The following is a 20,791-nucleotide window of genomic DNA, read 5'->3' on the forward strand; positions in this document are numbered from 1 at the left end:
GTTCTTACCGCGGCCAAGTACTTGATGAGCTCTGGCTCTCTAGCCTCGCTATTTTTTTCAACATGCTCTTGAATTACTTTGGAGTCCGTCTTTACAATAAATACTTATTGGCCTAGGGCCCTTATTTTTCTTAGCCCCAGAAGCAATGCTTCATATTCGGTGGTGTTGTACGTGGACCTCGCGTCGCTTGTGAAGTCAAGCCTTGCATTGTATCTTATTTTGACACCCGACGGTGAGGTGATCATAGCTGAGACCCCAGCCCATTGTCACACTAGGCTCCATCACAATGCATGATCCAAGGGACCTCAACCTCAGCTTGGCTAGCACATGGGGATGTCCAATCTACTATAAAGTCTGCTAAGACTTGAGATTTGACTACGCATCTTTTTTCGAAATCCACAACATACTCTAATAACTCTGATGCCCATTTGGTTATTCTTCCCAAGGCTTCTCTATTTGTGAAGATATCATGTAGCGGTTGATTGGTGACTACCACAATTCTGTGACCCTCGAAGTAGTGCCTTAGCTTGCGTGCTGCCATAACTACAGCATATGCAGTTTTTTCCAACTCTGAGTAGAATAGTTTTGAGCCTGATAGCGCCTTCTTTTCGAAGTAAACTGGAGTTTGTTTCATCTTTCCATCGATCTCTTTTTCTTGGACCAAGGCGGCGCTAACTGCTGAGCTCGAGGTTGACAAGTATAGCAGCAAAGGGGACTTTGGTTCAGGCGGGCATAGCTTTATCATGTTTGTTAAGTAGTCCTTTAGTTGTTGGAAGGCTTTGCTCTGTTGCTCTCTCCATTCATATTTCTTGGAGCTACACTTGAAAAAAGGGCAAGCTTTATTTAGCGGCTTTTGGGATGAACCTGTTGAGAGCTGCGATTCTGCCCGTTAGCTTTTGCACATCCTTTACCGAGGTTGGCTCTTTCATGTCAAGAAGGGCTTATATATTGTCCAGATTGGCCTCGATGCCTTCTGTTGAAACTAGGCATCCTAGGACTTTGCCTTGCTAGATTCCAAATACACACTTTTCTAGATTCAACTTTAGATTTGCTGCTCTCAAGTTAGCAAAAGTTTCTGCGAGGTTGAGGATGTGGTTCTCTCGCTTGTCGCTTTTCACGACAATGTCATCAACATAAGCTAGGATGTTTCTTCGGAATTGGCTGCATAGGACTATTCCTGTCATTCTCGTAAAAGTTTGTGCCGCATTCTTGAGCCTCTCAGGCATTCTCACGAAGCAGTAAGTTCCAAATGGAGTTATGAAACTTGTTTTTTCCTCATCTTCCTTCTTTATTCTGACTTAGTGGTAGCCTGAGAACATGTCCAGTAGTGACAACATCTCACTGTTTGCAGCGTCGTCTACCACTTTGTCCACTCTTTCTAATGGATAGTCATTTTTTGGGCAGGCCTTGTTTAGATCAGCGAAGTCTATACACATTCTCCATTTGTCATTCTTCTTCTTGATTGTTACCATGTTAGCTAGCCATTCCGGGTACATGACTGGACGTATGCCATTTGCATCAAGTAGCCTTTGGACCTCTGATTTTACAGCTTGTGCTTTTTCTTCTGACATTTTTTGGAGTTTTTGCTTTTTTGGTTTCGCGCCTTTCTTTATTTCGAGCTCATGCTCGATTATACTTATGTCGACCACTTGCAGGTCACTTGCAGACCAAGCGAAGACATCTTTATTTTTATTTAGAAACTCGATCAGTTTCTTCTCTTCCGCAGGCTCGAGGTTAGCCCCTATTGTCATAGCCCTATCTAGGATGCAAGCATCTAACAGTACTCTTTTTGTTTCGCCATCTGCGCTTACTTTCACTTTTTCTTTGTCCCTCTTAGGCTCAACGTACGGTTTTTTCTTTTCTTGTTGCTTAGCTTCGTTGGGACTTCTCAAATGGTGCACATTTTTCTGGCCCGGGGTTGCATCATTTTCAATATTCCTGGTGGTTTACTGATCGCCATAAACTGTGATGACCCTTTTCAAGGCTGGGATCTTCATGCACAGGAATAATTGCCTTATTGTTGCGTCAAACTTATTGATGAACCCTCTGCCAAGGATAGCAAAGTATGGGTAGTACATTTTGATAACGTCGAACGTTATGCATTCTGTTCTGGCGTGGTCTAGGTTTCCAAATGATACCGGAGCTTCCGTTGTCAACTAAGACTTTTTCAATTTTCCACCCAGCTATGATAGCTTTGATCACCATCACATCTTTATGCGAGGTTGTTTTTAATTTGAAATCTTATTCTGTGAAAGAGATGGGCATGTGTGCCCACTCTGGCTTGGCTGAAGGTCCATCATGTATAATGGTATTTACTTGCCTGAAGTAATCTCTCTTTTCTCTTTTATTTTCGAACTCAAGAGAAGATCCTCCAGCCATTGGCATTATCATGCCGTAGGTGGGCAAGGCGTTTGGACTATTTTCTGTGTGTTTGAGTTGCGAGGATCCTCCTGATATTAGCATTATCATGCCATAAGTGGGTAAAGCTTTGGGGTTGTTGTTCTGTGTGTTGTTGGGCTCGGCTTTAGGTATTTGGTTGGGTAGGTTTGGTGTAGTGGTATCTCGTGTAGAGGCTGGGAAGGCGCAAAGCTCACGGCTTGCGAGGTTTGTTGAGTTTGAGGCTGGAATTGTGGTGAATGTTGCCACATCATGGCGTGTTGAAAGTTTGCGAGGTTGGTGTTTGGGAAGGATGGCTGCTGTGGCCAGAAAGAGGTATGGTGGGTGGTTTTGGGCGCCGCAACAGCTTTTTTCTCTTCAGCTATTATTTTGAAGGTCTTTTTGGTTTCTGGACAAAAGTCAGTTGCGTGGTCTAGCTGCTTGCCATGGAAGGTGCAGTAGAACATTTGAGGTTGGTTGTTCTGGTTATGCGGCCTTGGAGGTCCTTTGCCTCAGCCTCTTCCTCTTCCGGCGTAGCCGCCTCTCTGTCCACTACCAAAATTTGGTGGTTGCTGCTGCTGAGGCTGCCTGTTATGATTTTGATTTTGTTGTTGTGAGGATTGAACACCCTCAATTGACTGTACTTGTTGAGCTGGGTATGGGTGGTGGTGTTGCACATAGTTGTATCTCGAGGATTGTCAGTTTTGATCTTCTTCGGCTTGCCTTTGGCAGTTTCTTTCCATCACTCTTTTTTTGTGATCTTCATCTAATCTGTGATACTTTTCCAGCTCAGCAAGCAAAGCCTCCATGGTTTTTGGTTTTTCTCTTGTTAGATGCGAGGCTATTGGGCTTGGAGGTTGCCCTTTGATGCAGGTAGCTATGGCTACGCTTTCGTCTACATCAGGAGTTTGTGACTTCAATTGTACAAATCTTTTGACATAGTTGGCCAAGGGCTCTTTGTCTTTTTGGATGCAATGGAATAGGTCACTTGGGTCAGAAACTGCCCGATGGAAACCTTGGAAATTTTGTATCAGCTTGGTTTTGAGACCTATCCAGCTGTATACTGACTGTGGTGGAAGTAGTGAATATCAGTTCAGCGCTGCTCCCTCGCAGGCTGTGATTAGGGACTTGGCTAAAACTAAATCATCTCCTCCAATGGATGCTACTGCAACCTCGTAGCTCATTAGGAATTGATGAGGGTCATTTTACCCATTGAATTTTTGCAGTGTGACTGTCTTGTAAGTTGTAGGTCACGGAGCTATTTGCAAGCCTAAGGATAATGGAGAGTTTTTGTCAATTGTTACGTAGGTGTTGTCATCATTGGGGTGTTATGCTCGGCGGGGTTGGGATTTGCGTGTGGGGTAGGTGTTGTCCTGGAAGTGGTGGTTGTGATGGCGTGGCGTACAGGTATTGCAGCTCTTCTTGCAATTCCACTAGTTGTTTTCTTGCCTCATTTAATTTTGCTATTTTGCTTGTTGCTAGTTGTTGTGCCCGTAGCTCTTGGACGAATTTTTCTTTTTTTTTTCAACGTTTCAAGTTGCTTTAGCACCGAGGCTAACTCCTTCTCCATCTCTCCAAGTAGATCATTTTGTGTGCTTGCTTGTGGTTGTGCTTGGCCCGAGATCTCCGCCTCGGCTCTTTTTTTCGCACTCCTTGGTCTTAAGCTGGCTTCTATTCTTTTTAATTTTTCTAGAGTGTCTGTGTTATCTTGCTCAACAGGAACGAGCTGTGTCTCCTGCTCTTTCTCACCCTTGGCAATCTTCTTCTTCTTTTGTGGTGGCATCGTGGGTTGCTTCGTGGCTGAGAACACGATGGTTTTCTATTGGTCTCAAAAGGATTTGAGCACAACAGATGGAATGGGAAAAACACTTGCAATCTCTTGAAAACCATGAGTCTCCCTTTACAACAGGGTAGGGCTCCCCTTTTATAGTGACCCGGAGGTCATATTACATACCGTAAATGTCCTTTCTCACCTACTACATTCCTAGGATATGTCGTACATTAAGGTCTTTAGTATAACATGTATAAATTGAATTCTTCTACGTAGTCACGCATCTCACGCTTCCTTGTAGTCACGTTTCTCACACCTCGTTGTAGTCACGCTTCTCACGCCTTTGTGTCCTTAACCTCGGGACTTCTTCTCTGCGTCATCTTAAGTCTTCAACCTTGCACCCTTAGCCTCACGTTGAGAGAACTCCATAACCTCATGCCTTCATTCTCGAGGTCGAAGCAAATGTCCAACCTCGTGGCGTACGGCTCAGTCCCGATCCTAAGTAAAGAACAAAGTGAAAAGCTCGGTGCTCAAGACTAGCTTCGAGCACTCGACGGTAAGTTGATTTATAACTTAACCATCAGCCGATAACTGCTAGCTTTGTGGTCAAAATAAGAAAGAGGTTGCAAGGTTAACGTTGTTTCATAACCTACGAAGTTAACTGAGTTTTATGCGCTCGCCCTGATCTTGTAAGGTTAGGAAGTTTCTGCTTACGAACGCCTGTCTAGGTTGCTCGATTTTTGGGCGATCCCTAATATCTTCCTCCTCGTAGTTGTCATTGTAGTAGTCCCGTTCCGGGTTCAGCTCCGAGTTTCCGGCAGCTTCTAATTACGTAATACCATAATTACCGAGGATCTAATTGCAAAGAAAAACCAAAAGAGACTCAAGGAAGACCCAAACAAGAACAAGGACTAGTCTATTGCATGCTTCATGATTTTAGAAAAATTATGAAACCAAACAGGGATTAGTTATGAATTTTTGAAGTTTAAATCAATTTCTGGATTTTTGAAATAATTGGCGAAAATCAGAAAAAACAAAGAGTGACACGTGGCAGCACCAGAGCGCGCCACGCGTCCTGCTGACATCATCACTGGACCCGGGTGACGTCAGCGTTGACTCGATCAACGAGTCAACGGTCAGCGGGGTCAACGTTGATCGGTCAACGGGTCCATTGGTTTGTGGGCCCATGTGCTGCCGTGGCACCCACGCTAGCTGTAGGTTAGCTATAGGCCGGTTGTTAGAGTTAGGTGGCACTTGCGTGTTTGCCACGCGGATGTTGATTCAGCAACCACGTGTATTCGGTAGGTGGCTATAGGATGGCTGTAGGCTAGTTGTTAAGCTTGTGTGGCGATCCATACGCCGCTAACGTGGCCGCCACTAGGTTGGTTCAGGGTGCAGATCTTCTGTGGCCCGTGTCGCCACTTCAACATGTGGCCCACGGTGTGGCCGCACCCTACTGGTCGGTTTGGATGCGTGTAGGGTGTTCGACAGTTTGCCTCAGAGGCATCCCGCGGTGATAGTGCATGGCTGGGCGGCGTGGTTCGCAAGCTGCCGGCGGTGATCAACTCCGTCGACCTTTAGGCAGGTCTACGGTAGGTCAAGGGCTTCAAGGACTCGGCCCTTGGCCAGTTTTGGGTCACGGCGCGGTAGAAAGGGGTAGCGTGCGTGGCGAGGTTCAGGGCCGGTGGCGCGGCGTCCGCGAGGCCCGCGACGGAGTGCGCCTACAGCGAAGCAAAAGGTGGAGCCTTTGGCTCCCTTGGCTCGGCTCGGTTGGTGGTTGGCAGCGAGGCGAGTGCGTACGTGGGGTCGTGTCACGTGCGCGGGCACCTGGTCCTCCAGAGCCGCGGCACGCATGACTTCAGGGAAACGCAGCTATGGCGATGAAGAGGCAGTGCCACGCAGCACCTGCAAGACAAGACGCAGCGGCTCAAAGGTCGGACAGCTGCGGCGGCGTCACGGCAGGTCGAAGCCTAGACAAGTTATCCAGGTGAGCGGGGTCGCGGTGCTCACCTGGCGACTTGAAGGAGATGGGCGCGACGCAGAGACGAGGCAAGGCCGTGGCGGGTTGGTGCGATGCCGGGCACGATGCAACATCAATGGAGTCGATCGGGGCATAGAGGCGACAACGATACAGCTCTGCGGGTCCGGTGCTCCGGCAGACTCCTTCTCCTCCCCTTCCTCCTTCCTTCTCCTCTCTCCTTCCCTGGTGGTGGCGAGGAAGACCCCAATCGTGGCTGCGGCTAGGAGCAGCCGGCGCAGGGGATTAAATAGCTCGAGGGCTAAAGTTTTGAGGCACAAGATGGATGGCGACTGATGCGGCAGGGGTGGCGTGGCGCGCATCGGCGAGGGCCAGCACGAAAGCGAGCTAGCAGCAGTGCGTAGGGGCACCATCGTTATCACGTGCGTGCACGGCGCGTGCGTCAGGAGATAGGGGAAAGGGGAACAAGGGCGTCAGCGGGTGACGGGCGGGATCTGCAGGTAAGTGGCGGCGGGGGGATGGTTCAAGAAGACGGGCTGACGTTTTGGGCCACGTTGCTAGGCCGGCTTGGCTTGGCCAGTGGGCTGATGGCCTGTTTCACAAGGGAAGCTAGGCCGGCGATTTTAACCGGCCGGTTTGGTGGGTCAAGCTGGGGTTTAGGTGGCTAGGTGGGCTGGTTAGGGGGGGTTTTGACCCGTGTTAGATTGGGTAGTTAGTTTGTTTAGGTTTTGAATTTGGATTGGAAACCTCACTCAATAAAAATCCAAAGAAAACCAAATAAAATTCAAATTGCACACTAGATAAAATATGAGCCTAGGTTTTCAATTTAATGCAATTAAATTCTAGGAATTTGGAGAGATTCAAAGAAGACACTCTTATGATTTGAGATTGCACAAAAAACAAGAAAAAATTTGAAAACCCACCTTTTTGCAAACATTAACATTCTGGAAAAATTCCGGGAAGTTATAGTTATAGCACAAGAAATCTTGCTCCAGTATTTCAAAAATGAGGGCCTATCATGCCATGCCTTGGCTGGTAGTTGCTAGCCACAAGCCCACAACCAGAACCTTCAAGTCTTCTTTTTTGGTACCATATCTGAACAAATTAGTTATTACTCATGTTACCTGGGGGAATGTAGATTGAGTTGAAACGCTAATCAATAAAATCATTAAACATAATGTTTGCCCTTCCTTTAAGTGCTTTGGAAGTGTGAGAGATTAGGTTATGTGGTTAACAACGATGAATAATTAGGAAAGGACAAAAAGATATAAAATAGCAGCAAAGGCATTCACGCCTCAAAATTTGCAACAAGATAATACTAGTAAACCATACAGATATAAATGTACGGAACACTAACACTATGCTAAACTTTGACTACGATCTTTGTGCTTATCTTATTTGTTTCCTATAATGTTTTGCACTATGTGGTCATAAAATCAAGTTATTGATTGCTTAGTGAAAGCAAGCGGGGGTGAGGATGAACTTCAGTTGTGATAACTATGAAAACGTAATCAATATTTACTAGATACAATTCCACGTGGTGTCAATGCTGTACAAATAGCACATTTTCTGTACCCAGAGCAAGAGAATGAGAACCGATGTATGCAGGGGAAATGCTTGAAAGCAAACCTGTGCTTTTTCAAAAAAAATCTTATTGCCAATATCTCCTGTCTATTCTGATGTTCGCTATCTACTACAAACATGGTGCAACTAATTAATATCATTTCTTTTATTGAAAAAAAGGTCATGGAGTTCCGTTAAAAAACTAATCCGTGTGAACTCTTGCAACAGAATTCAGGCCTGGTGCAATTGTGTCATTATGCGTGCAAGATCCATGGCAACCCTGGCTTGGGAGCTTTAGATTTCGGAGGCGCAACAGCTGACTTCTCATTAGGGCATGGTAAATTCTGTTCAAATAATGGTTTCATACCTAATTGTCTTTTCTTGTGGACACCCTAGAAAATCTGCGAAAGTCAAAGTTATATCTGATGTATAATGCACATACTTGAATCAACAAAGAGAGAAAATTGGGAGCCATGAACAGAAGTTCTGAAATTGAACCAACCAAGATGACAACCCCAAGAAAAGATCACAAATTTACAGCTTTGTCCAGTAGAGGATCATTCTCCCACTTAATTTTCTGTTCTTGTGAGGGTGAAGTGCACCATGGTGTCAATGGAAACCAAGTAGCTCTAAAAGAGGCAACAAGAGTTTCTCAAGATGGACTTACAGTAGTTTTGCAGTCACAGAACGCTAGATGACATGAAGTGATATTGGCTCGGCTCACCTCTGGCGCTCGTGCAGTTCGCTGTCGCTGAGAGATGAGCCAAGTCAATACCATGCCATGTCTTCTCATTCTTTGCTCTTGGCTCTCTTCGCCTGAATGCTCCTTCACTCCATCACTTGGGTCGCCTTTATAGAGCAGCCATCAATAGTTTAAGATGACAGTTGTCTGTTTACCCTGCCTGGTACAGGGCAGACTTGAGATGGACACTGGATTGGACCGTCATATGGAACAGCTGGAAATTCGACCGGAATCCAGTAAGAAATTACTCGACTTATTCTTTACCTGAAACCTTTTGTATCAAATTGCTAGACTGTTGACTCCAAGGGTTGCATTGCAGGAATCTCTCAAACAAATGCACCCACTCAAAAGAGCTTGGAAATATCCTCTAGAGTCCGGTTCTTGCTGGCGAGAAGGCAACAAAAAGTTGGAGCTGAAGTGTGTTGCGAAAACGAAGCCTCTGTTTCGTTGCTTTTGACAGGGTCAGTGACTAGTTTTTCAGGCCGGCCGTGTGTTGTCCCGTTGTGAATTGGTCGGGATAACTTAGCCAAAAAGCAAACCGACCATTTCTTTGTTAAAATTCACTGGCCTCAACTAACATACTTTTTGTGGGAGGCTGCTATGCTGCTGCCTAACCATAAAGCACAACTGTCACGTTACGTGTTACTTAATCGGGAAATGCCATATGGTGTGACAAACTTGTACAATGTTATTATGTAACCGTGTGCATTTTGTCCTACTTTTCAGTTGCCCAGATTTGGATTGGATATATTCCTCTGATTCTGGCACTTGCATAACTAATCAGAAGAATCGATGTCTCCTCTGATCTTGTGTTCTTGATCTGCATTATTGTTATTCACATGTCACTTTCTAACGATGGATGTAAAGAGAAATAAGTTCCAGCAGCTTTCAGACCTTTTTCTCTGCATACTATTCTTCAAGGAATTATTGTAGAAAAAATGGTAACCAGATTTCATTTTTGTTCAAAGGCAAGTGAAATTGGATAAACATGCAGCCAGAATACACCAGTGAACATAGGGTGCCGCAACAACAGGGTCAAAACCGTTAGAGAAGAATGATTTGCCACATCAATTTGATAATATACAAGGGCGTGTATTAAAAATGTGCACTGTGACCACTGTTGTTATCTTATGCTACATCCATACGAATATTTCCCTAACGGCCCTATGACACTACTAATTTAGGCTTGTGAGCAGCTAATCGGCATTATATGCCGTGAAGTGGATATAAGTGAGAGCGTCAGCAATCGGCATTGCTCATGTTAAGAGTGCAGGATGTCGACTTACACTCCATCATGAGTGCAACATTCGATAACATCTGAATTCGAATTCGTATTCGAGTAAAAAAAAGGTAAAAAGTCTAATATCTTAATCCGGTTCCATAAGAATCCGATCCAATTCCATCCCCGAGTACACCATCAGCCAAGAACAATTTTACAATCCCAATTTGATAGTAATATACAACTAGTGTATTAATTGCATCGTGACCACTGTAATATCCTACAACCCTGTGAAGCTACTACCTTTTTATCAAACCTCTGACATCATACTACTTCAAGCTTGTGAACAGCTAAGCGTGTATAAAGAAGGATACCCAATTCAGAGGGATATCATTCTATACCATATCCAAGGCCATTACACGTAACATATTTCACGGTATTGATGCCCAAGGGATCGCCACATGCGAGCTGCTTGTTTTCGTGAGATCCGTACAGATTCACATGCATATCTTAGTTTCGCTTAGGTTCTAGGATGTGCTAAACAACGTTCAGGATTTGCTTAAAGGCTTGCCAACGGTGCAGGGGACCAGACCCAGTCTGCGTGCTTTCAACTCGGCTTAGGTCAAAGCAATGTTGACAACTACTAACTCATCTCGTAGGTGGTTGCATTGGGTTGTCTCTTGCCTCGGATCTTTCGCTCCCATGATCGATCCCATCTAACGGAGTACTTGTCTTAATTTAGTGGTAGATAGATGCAAATACGATAATGTATCCGCGATAATTTCAGAGACACGACTTGTTGCTGAAGGCTAGTGCGTGGGAGTGCTCTACGAAGAAAGAAAAAACACGAGGGGACCAATAAACCCCGTTCCGACCCAGTTCAATTTACTTGTTTTTGTTCCATCCGCCAACATAAAGTCCAAGTTAGGTGGAAGGGATCTGGCCGAAGTTTGTATAAAATGTTTTAGTTTAATAAAAAGATATTTCAGCTTCATGAGAAAAATAATTAGGTTAAATATTTCTTTTAAAAATATAGATGCTATTTGTTTCTATAATATAACTTAAAAAATGTTCCATCAACATGAAAAAAAATACTCCAAGCAAAGATGATACAGTTCTAAGCATAAAAACAGAATCTAACAAAAAAAATATTTTGAGCACCTAGGAAAATGTTTCAAACAAATGAAAAACATTCTAAGCAAAGGAAAAATATTTTGAGCCAACAACAGGTTTTAATAAAAAATAGAAAATTGTTTTGAGCAGCAATAAAAATGTTCTGAACAAAAAGAAGTGTTCTAAGTGAGGAAAATGTTCTGACCACAAATCGGATTTATTGTGAACACCAAAGAAAAATGATAAAATACAAATACAAATAGATTATAAGAATTGTAAAAGGAGATCAAGTAGAACTTTCTAGTTGCCTCTATCTCAACTTCTTCTCAGCTGTCTGAACTCCAACTCTGGCTTGGGCAGTTGAACCTGAATGAACTTCACAATGATGTCTGGTCATATATTTGGGGCTCTAGTGTTTACACAAGTAAGAAAGCATATGAATGCCTGCAGTGTTCCTTCCCAGGTTTCCCCTTGTTCAAAGAGCTAATTTACGGTGGTTTAAAAGTACCAATCAGTGTTAGGTACCTCCTATGTTTCCACCGTCTAATCTGAAAAAATAATTAAAAAAATTTAAAACTATTTTTTTTACTTGGTCCCACTAACTTGGTATTTCTTGGTATAGACACTTCGAGGTACTTCCTTATTTCCATCGTTAGATTTTTCGGGATGGATGACTCTTATTTTTTTCGATCAACCTAAAATTTCTCCAAAAGAAAACATAAGTTCTTCTTTTTGTTGCTCCTCAGGGATAGGTTGAACACTAGGAACCTTCTGAGAAGAAAGCATATGCATCTGGATAGTTATAGCTGTGTTCCCTGTATTAAAAACATAGAGGACAACCATCTGTTCTTTGACTGTCCTTTTAGTCAAGCGTGCTAGTTTGCTAGTTGTTCTTGGATATTCATTGGGACACTTCTTTGCAACCACTAGACATGATCATCCATGCACGAGAGAGTTTTGGTTCTACCATCTTCAGCGAAATTGTCATTGTTGCTGCATGGGCCCTCTGATGTCACAGAAATAGTGTCATCTTTGATGGTGGCACACTTTCTTCTGCTCGCACACTTTCTTTTGCTCATTGGAAGAGTTGTTTTGTGGATGATCTTAAAACGGCTACCCTAAGGGCGTAACCGTCGGTCAGCGAGAAGATCACCATTGGGCTGAGCAATCTGATGTAATTTCCCTCTTTTTCCTCTTGAGCCTATGGTCTTGTAACTTGTAAATATTTTCTTATAAATAGGAGTAGCGGCATTCTCTTCCAAAAAAATATGAAAGGAGATAAAAAAACATATATTTGAGAATTAAGGATAAAAGGAAAGAATGGAAAAGGAAGAAGTAAAGGAATAGAAATGAAAAATGAAATGAAGGGAGATGAAAGACAAGCAAGAAAAGGAAACAAAATGGAACATGGGCCGCAGTTGGGCCGGCTGTGTGCCATTCCCGCCCGTGCAGACAATAGAGAAAATTCCATCACCTACGCAAACAAATAGTCATGGCGTGATTACTGCAAATGACGGCTACCACTAAGGGCTAATATAGTGTCTATGCCACAGCAGATAGTGGCCGATCCAATGGGGGCTAGGGAGGCTCGAGCCCCCCCCCCCCCCTGCTGGCTCCAAACTTTTGGAAATAGTGAGAGAGGATCCCCCTGAAATTTTGGAAATTTTTAACACCATGGTAGAGAGGATGGAGATAGTGACCTCGGTAGAGGTTGAAGAAGAGGAGAAATTGCATAATTTTTTTTAACGAACGGCGTGTCATTTCTATTCATATATAGAAGAGATTTACAGGTATTGATCAACAGGAAAAAAAGGAAAAAAAAAGGCACAGGGCAAGCAACCGCCCGAACTATGTACACCACGAAAGGCTATGCCTCTTCAATTAAGGCAGTCAGGTGTTTTGCGCCGGCACTCTCCCATATACGAGCTTCGTCCTTGATATGTGATAGCAGAACATGGGCCGCTCGATTCTTTGAAACGTTCTATCGTTCCTCTCTAGCCACAGCTGCCAACAAACAAGCAGGAGGAGGGAGCGCAGTCCTTTCCAGGAAACTCCCGCTAGAGTGCCCATGCGTGTCCACCAATCCTTGACAGTTGACGCGTGTGCCCACTGTTCCAGGTTGACTTGATTATAGGAGATCCAAGAGGCCACCATGAACCAAATCCGTCTAGAATATCGGCACTCAGCAAGGATGTGGTGGGCTGTCTCAGGCTCACTCCTACATAAAAGGCAGACATGGTTTCTTGGTAGGTTTCGTATAGCTAACCGATCTGCTGTCCATACTCTATTGTGAATTATTAGCCATGCAAACAATTTACACGAAGGCACCCACAGTTTGCAGATTAGTTATCGGAGATTGCAAGACGTGGATCCCATAAATTGAGCACGGTAAACCAATGCTGTCGAATAAAGCCCCGTGGGAGTCAGCTTCCATGCCACTGATCATCTGCGAGTGAACTTCTTGAGCAATGGCTCGTATCTCCAAAAATTCCTAGAGGTGGCCCACTGTTAAGCACTCAAGTACATTTAGATCCTTCACCCAATTGTGGTGTCGTATGGCCTCCCTGAGCGTCCTATTCTTTTTCCTTGGCCCAGCAGGCTAAGAGGAATAGCTATTGGGCTTCAGCCTTCAGCAATAGCCCACAAGCAAGCCTAGCAGGCAACAACCTATCTATTCCCTACCCAGAAGAGCGCACAGACGTGCTGTTCCAAGCGGCATCTCGTTGAGCTTCCCCATTTCCCTTTCTCAGATCATCTTTCTTTCATTTTCTATTCGACGTTAAACAGATAGGTCCGGGCGTCCAAGCAGCAGCTCATCAGCGCTTGTTGCATTGAAAATGGTTACATCGATTCGGCGAGCTCTGGTTAGTTTGTAGGAGCAGCGAGCTTGAGACTAGGCATTTATTACTACTGAGACTCCCTCATGGCAATGTTCTTGCTATCATGGTTAGTTTTTTTTGAAAAACCATTTTCTTGCTACTTTTTTTTGAAAAATAGAAACACTATTCATGTATAGTTTTATTTGGAAATAGTGTATCTGTGTCAGCTAAATGCTAATACAAGTATCATATCCGTATTTGTGCCTATATAGCTCTAATTATTTTAGCTCCCCCATCTTTTTCCTAGATCCGCCCCTGACCGCAAAGGTCCAAGAATGATTATTATAACCCATGTATGAACCATAAAGTAGAGCAACTTCAAGAGATTGACTTTTTTCTTTCCCCTTTATCCTCCTGCAGGGGAATTCCCTTTCACAGTTTTTAGATTTTGAGGACGAGTGCACAATAGATCCTTTTTCCCCTTTTCTATCCACTAACATGCGGGGCCTACTGTCAGGGAGCAAATCATCTTCTTCCTTCTCTTCCCTCTCTTCTCCTTTGCCCCCCCTATTGGCTACGGCCATGGAGGCGCCTGGCTGCTCGTGCATGTGGGTGCGCGGGGTGCAGGGCCATGGCGGTGCTTGGCTGCTCGTGCGTGGGGCGAGGCCATGGCAGCGTTTGGTTTGCCCCCCTGGCAAGGGCCACGATGGCGCGTGCCTGCTTGTCCGTGGTAGGGGGCGGCGCTCGACCCGCGAGGATCGACGTTAGCCTGTGGCACCCGGCCAACGCACGACGTCTCCCGGTGGCAATGCATGGGTGGAAAGCGGGGCACATCGAGTGCCTAGGAAATTGCGAAGCAACAAGATCGGACGGTTGTGGAGAGAAAGAAGGAAAGGGGAGAGGGAAAGAAATAAAGTGGTTTGAGAAAAAAATAAAGGTGAAAGGGAGATGGAAAGGGGATCGTTGGAGGGGTTTTTCTGCCCCTCAATCCCCTTTATGGTTGAAAAGTGGAAAGGGATGGAAAAGGAGATGTGTTGGAGTTGCTCTTAAACTCGCTCCGTTTCAAATTAATTATCATTCTATTTTTGTTTTGTGAAAATATTTTCTTTATCTTTATAGTTTATTTAGTTTAAAACCATAATATTGATTCGCTATGAGAAATAGTTTCATAATATAAAACTTTGCTTATTGTTAAATTATACAAAGATTGAAATTTGACCGATGACAAAATCGAAATGACAATTAAAATTCTGGGACCCTCCGGTGAGCATGCATCTACATAACTGCGCACTTGATTATTATTTTGTGGCCCGCACGGTCCATTACGACAAAGGAACTGGGCCTAATACCCATCCCTGCAAAACGGAATTGGGCCTCTTTCAACATGTTCCAACCCAACAGACGAGCCCGTTTTAGGTGTGAGATGGTCCCGTGAGCGGGAGGAAACGCGATCTGTTCGCGTGCACGCCTCGGTCTCTGGGCAGTGGGACCCACGTTGGATCGACCCGCCTCTTCCATCCACGAGATCAAACCAAAACTCCTGCCACGGAACTGCCCACAGATAGACTCCAAGACCATGACGTGCCTGACAGTGGGCCTTTACAGAGGACCCCACCTGTCACCCACCACGCGCACGCGCCGCCAGAGCCGTCCACGCGCACGCGCCACCCACGCACCCTCGCGGTGATCCAAAGTCCACGGGCGCCCACCACTGACAGCCGTACCCCACTCCCCACCCTGAGCCGCCACTGACATGTGGGCCTCGTGCGCTCGCGGCCCCACCTATTGTTTGGCTGGATTGAGGCTTGGCCTGGCCGTCCCCTGGCCGAAATGAACCAAACCCTCCTCCGTTTTTCCGGCGACCGACCACACCACACCTCCTCGGCACGGGCCGCTATATAGCCGCCTCCCTCGCCTCCGCCGCCGCGCCGCATTCGCATCGCGCCGCCGAGGCCTGGCCTGCTCACTAGACGGACGGGGTGTGGACTGGAGTAGACAGCAGCAGCCCTACCCGGGAGAAGGCCCCGTCGCGAAACCCTAGCCTCCGCCGGCGGCGGCCGACGGAGATGGCATCCTCGCCGCCGCGCGCCCCGCGGCGGTTCCTCTTTGACCTCAACGTCGCGCAGGAGGAGCCCGAGGAGGAGGAGCCCGAGGAGGCGTTCCAGGAGGTAGTGCCGGAGGAAGGGGTGGAGGGAGTCCCCGTGGAGCAGCCCGAGGAGGCGGCTGTCGAGGAGGAGGTCCTGGAGGAGGTGATCGAGCGCGAGGAGGAGCCCGCGGATGAGGTGATCATGGAGGAGGAGAAAGCGGCGGCGCAGCCGCCGCAGCCATCGGATGAGGTGATGGGGGAGGATGAGGAGGTGGGGGAGGAGGAGCCGGGGGCAAGGAGGAAGAGGATGGACTACGAGGTCTTCGTGGGCGGGCTCCCGCACGACGCCGCGGAGGAGGACGTGGCGCGGGCGCTGGCGGACGCCGGGGACGTTGAGGAGGTGCGCCTCGTGCGGGATCCGGCGGACCAGCGCCTCAACAAGGGATTCGCTTTCGTCCGCTTCGCCGCCGCCTGGCAGGCGCGCTGGGCGGCCAACGACCTCCGCGAGGCTACGGTATGACATCGAATCCTACCGCCGCGACATATAGATTCGCATCGATTGCTAGCATGTTGAACTTGGGCAAGGTGGTTGGGGAAAGTTGTGAATTTACTGATGTTGAATTGATTGATGTCTTCTGGCTACCTCCTGAGTTGTTTCTGTATTGATTACGCTAGTGGTTGGGGGAATGGGTTAATTACTTAATTCAGTCTTGTTCAGGAACTGATAAAGCTAGGATTTTTAGATTGTTTTACTACTCCCTACTTTGAGATTAAATATGTTCTTGCAGTCTCATGCCATGGAATGCTGGTGTCCATGATTTAGATTAGTGGATGGATGTGAAATTAGGTCTTTTGAGCTGGTAATTTGGAATGTAGAACTCAAATATTTGGCCATCTCATTCAGCCTCCAGATTACTTTGTTTGTCAAGGCATAGGATATTGAAAAGATTGCCCTGTCTGGACGGGGGTTCAGTGTAGTACCTTACAGCATGTACATGAGTAGCATCCTATAATGGGTGCTAAGGTGGTTTCTCTACCATTTTTTTCCATACTACAGTTAGCACCGCTGGCAACTCTTGGCATTGATGCCATGCATTTTGGCCTTAGCAACCGTGCTTGCATGCCCTGGACCGGATGCTGGTTCATTTCATCTCACTTAGAAGCGTCCTTAAGAGTGGATTTATAGTTTCTTGCTGCCTCATCAATTTCTTTGAAGTTTCAAAGGATCATAGTAACAGGATCATTTGTTTTTAGGAAGTGCTAGTGTGAACATATGTTAATGGCATAATTACTGTATCAATGCAAGGTTCGTCTGGTCTAGTTAGTTTAAGAATTTGGGACCTGGTTTCTGTATTGTTACGTGAATGGTCTAGTTAAATGAGTTCATGCTCCATAGACAGAATTGTTGATGTGTGTAATATGCAGTGAACAGAAAATAAAAAGGAAATGATGCCAGGAATAACTTTTGGTATTTATGATGTGTTGTCTTAAAGGGCTGTTGTTTTTTATCTGTTCCAGCACATAGGCAGAAGTTACACTCCATCCAAAGCTAGGCCAGTAAAATGGGGAGTTTTTCTAAATTTACTGCATTTGTACTCATTAAATGTTTTGAGCACGGCCAGAGTTTTTAACTCCACGTGTAGTCTATTCAATTGAGTTAGTGATACCTAATAAGTAACAGTGTAATTCAAAGAAATCAAATGAGGCTACGTTTCTGTATCTAGCCTTTTCATTTCAACCACCTCATTGCAGTTGAAATATCCTAATATAGAATCATGTACACATGCATTCACGTAGTTGGGTACACGTGCATCCAATACTCTGCCAACATTTGCAGAGGTCGGAAGCTACACTACATTTTATACTGTAGGTATTGTTCATGATCTGAACTTATTATTGTTCATTTGTTCTAATTTCAATCCTAGCAAAATTGAAGGGCTAATTCTGGATATCCTAGTTTCTATCCTTGTTGATCCAGTTCTGGTTCAAATGTCCCAATTTAGCATCTGTGTAGATAAAACATGAGAGGCAGCAGTAGGTGGGCCCCTCGTTGATACCAATAAACATAAATGAGCTCTTTCTGATGTCTACCCTGCTGAAAAGTAGCAAGTCCAAGTTGTGGTACCTGTGTTTTTATACTAACCATGTTATTTGAACAGATTATTCCGGTGAAATAGCTGAGAATGCAAATCCATTTTTTTTATTATGTTTAATAGGTTTATAGGTCAGTTGAACATGATGTATCTATTTCTCTGTTGTCTCGATTATATTTTTTCTTTACTTGTACAAGGATTGCATTTTCCTATCTATATTTACTCAGTAATGGTTCCTAGTCATTGTGATTTTTGCTATCATAATGGATGCTTGTATCCATATATATTCAGCACAGCTACAGTAGTTCTGATATCATTTATTTTATGTTACTTTCATTTTCCAGATTAAGGGAAAAGCATGTGGAATATGCAAGAACAGTGAAAATGAGACCCTTCATGTACGGAATATATGCTTTGACTGGTCAAGAGATGATGTAAGCTTTCTTGCTTATTTGATATGATACTAATATTTGCTGTAAGCATATTTCTGTTTTGTGTAATGTTTGATACTTCTGTTCAGTTAGCTGAGAAACTGAAACCTTTTGAGTTGGAGAATCTGGATAGAATTAACTTAATTGAGCACCCAGAAAAAAGGGGGAAAAACAGAGGCTACGCATTTCTTGACTTCAGAACGCATGTGGATGCTGTGGCTGCTTTTCTGAAACTACAGGAAAGAGATCTATATCTTGGTACTGATTTTAGAGCACACATATCATTTTCAAATACTCTTTCACAAGATGATGAGATCATGGAAAAGGTACAGCAACAAGCCATCTGTATTTAGTTACCGTGTATGAATCTGTTTCTTGCAGATATTGCATTACAATGCTTTTATTTTATCATGCAATGCAGGTGAAATCTGTTTTCTTGGATGGCTTACCACCTCACTGGGATGAAGACAAAGTGAGAGAAATGTTTGGAAAATTTGGTGAAATTGATAACATACAACTTGCTAGAAACATGTTCACAGCAAAGAGGAAAGATTTTGGATTCATCGGCTTCACGACAAGAAAGTCAGCTTTAGATTGCATTAAAATGGTCAATAAAGAGGGTGTTGGTGAAGGCAGTGGAAAGGTATTTATTCTCTGGTACCATTTCTAACCCCTGATACCATTTCTTACCATTTGATCCAGATGTGTATTATAATTACTTGTTCAAAATTTTCAGGTTCTCATAAAAGCTTGTTTACAAAGGCCAAGACAAAATTCCAAGAAGCATTCCTGGCAGGGCTCTAATTCCATGTTAGGTGTCAGAAGAGGATTTGTAGACAAAAGTTCTAGTAGTAGACACCACTCAGACAGATATAGGCATTTTGAAAGGCGTGATTATTCAGATAATAATGCTCATCGTCACCGCTCTATGGATGTTGATGAAAGGCCTATTTCTGTGCGTGGATACAGAGATTACTATCGAAGAGATTATGCAGCCTATGGTTTGTTTCCTTTTGTCTACAGCAAATAAACTTGTTTACATCTTCCTACCCCCTGATGCTAATTAACAGTTATTTCGGATGTCTTTGCAGCCCCAAGCCCTAAATATGGAAGGACACATTCGGGAACCAGGTTCAGGGAAGCTTATGCGGAGAGTCGATACTCTAGTAAATATCCAAGATACAGGCAGGAAATGCATGAAGAACATATGGAGCGAGATGCATACCATAGGAGCAAATATGGACATTCATACCATGACAGGGTGCATGGAGCATCTTGCCCAGAATGTAATTTGAGTGGTCAAAATTGTGATTACCCCAATGGTGAGGAATTTTCTGCAACCAGTGGTTGTGAGCAGGCCTACTATAAGACGGTAATGGCAACAGTTCAATTGTTAGTATTTTATTATTTGCAGCTCGATGTTGATTATGGTTTGGTTCTGTTTCTTAGGACCGTGACCGTACGCCTTCAACGTCTCAAGTAGCATCTCATTGTGAGGATTCTTGCTGCAAGGTTGGTATATAAGCATTACCTTCTACAAGTTATACTTTGATTTATGTTATTGCTAACCATTGGAGCGTACTTTTGTTAGGGCAATCAGTTGATGCCTAAAAGTTCTTCTGTGATGTGTGATTGTGATGATTGCTTTGTTGTAAGTTGGATATGCAGTCATTGTTTTGTCATTTGAATTTTCTCGAACCATGGCATTACAGATTCTTATAATTGAAACTTGCATTCCAGGAACAAGAGTCAACTCCTAGTCCAAGTGATCATGCTAGAACTAGATCTAATCTTCATCGCCGGTCTGTCAAATCTTCTCGTGAACATCGGAGGTGCGTATCATTCAGAATGTTAGCATGTTATCATGGCATTTGTTCCTATTACTTCTGAGTTCTAAGTAGCTACGATATTTTGTGTCTACTAGCAGACTTGCGCCCGATGAGCAGTCTGCTTTTGAGGTTGAGTACACTGTCAGGGAAAGCCGAAGCCGGTATTCATCTTCCAGGGATGCGTCCAGTACCCACTCCAGGAAGCACCATAGGCCAGCAAGATAGGCTAACTGTCACAAGATAGAAGAAAATCTCCTAGCAGCTCGCTTCTGATATTTTGTAGCATGATCGATATCATCGCGCTTTTGACATCCTGTCGCGTTGCAGAATCTGCTTGAAGAACAGCAGTATACCGTTCTGAAGTTATAACCAAATATCTTTTGCCTTTTCTTGGTCCCATGCTTGCGAGTTGCATCTCTCGAAATGTTATGCTGAACTTATGTGTGACGTGTACTAGCTACGCATTGATCCGTCGCAACAAGAAAAACTGACCATGGCGGCCTGTTCAGAGTAGCAGTAATGACCGGAGGTAGCTGAACTCACAAGACATTTACACCATGATCAAACAGGCGAGAAACTTGTGGAATCGAAGAAAATGGCCTGATCCGAGCTCGTAGACAAATTTCTCGTAGCTGCTAAAGAAACGAGCGAAAGTTGTGCATCTTTCCCTGAGTGCTCCGTTCCACGAGTGTTGGGGATGCTTGATAGCTTGCAATCTTAAGAAAACCGTACCGATCTTTCCAAGGCATCGAATTGTGAAATCTAAGTACC

The 20,791-nt window shown here is 44.6% G+C and overlaps 1 protein-coding gene across 2 annotated transcripts; it reads left to right on the top strand.

The window, feature by feature from the left end:
• The first annotated feature begins 15,416 nt into the window (after nucleotides 1-15,416).
• LOC101759936 (heterogeneous nuclear ribonucleoprotein Q) lies at nucleotides 15,417-20,417 on the top strand. Of its 2 annotated transcripts, none has more exons than XM_004956065.3 (10): nucleotides 15,417-16,181; nucleotides 18,105-18,194; nucleotides 18,281-18,517; nucleotides 18,613-18,834; nucleotides 18,928-19,192; nucleotides 19,283-19,563; nucleotides 19,641-19,703; nucleotides 19,783-19,842; nucleotides 19,932-20,023; nucleotides 20,116-20,417. In XM_004956065.3, exons 1-10 carry the CDS (start codon nucleotides 15,648-15,650, stop codon nucleotides 20,243-20,245), a joined length of 1,974 nt encoding a protein of 657 aa, XP_004956122.1. In that variant the 5' UTR covers nucleotides 15,417-15,647; the 3' UTR covers nucleotides 20,246-20,417. The 2 variants fall into 2 exon arrangements, with proteins under 2 accessions (XP_004956122.1, XP_004956123.1); XM_004956066.3 differs by having other exon boundaries at nucleotides 15,418-16,181; nucleotides 20,119-20,417.
• Nucleotides 20,418-20,791: the final 374 nt, after the last annotated feature.

The sequence above is a fragment of the Setaria italica genome, chromosome II (genome assembly GCF_000263155.2).
Source record: "Setaria italica strain Yugu1 chromosome II, Setaria_italica_v2.0, whole genome shotgun sequence".
NCBI lineage: Eukaryota > Viridiplantae > Streptophyta > Magnoliopsida > Poales > Poaceae > Setaria > Setaria italica.

Excerpts from the sequence above, each read along its gene's own strand:
- LOC101759936 (XM_004956065.3), top strand. The coding sequence starts at position 15,648 with ATGGCATCCTCGCCGCCGCGCGCCCCGCGGCGGTTCCTCTTTGACCTC. Across the intron at positions 16,182-18,104 it reads ACGACCTCCGCGAGGCTACG|ATTAAGGGAAAAGCATGTGG; the intron begins GTATGACATCGA and ends TTCATTTTCCAG. Across the intron at positions 18,195-18,280 it reads TTGACTGGTCAAGAGATGAT|TTAGCTGAGAAACTGAAACC; the intron begins GTAAGCTTTCTT and ends ACTTCTGTTCAG.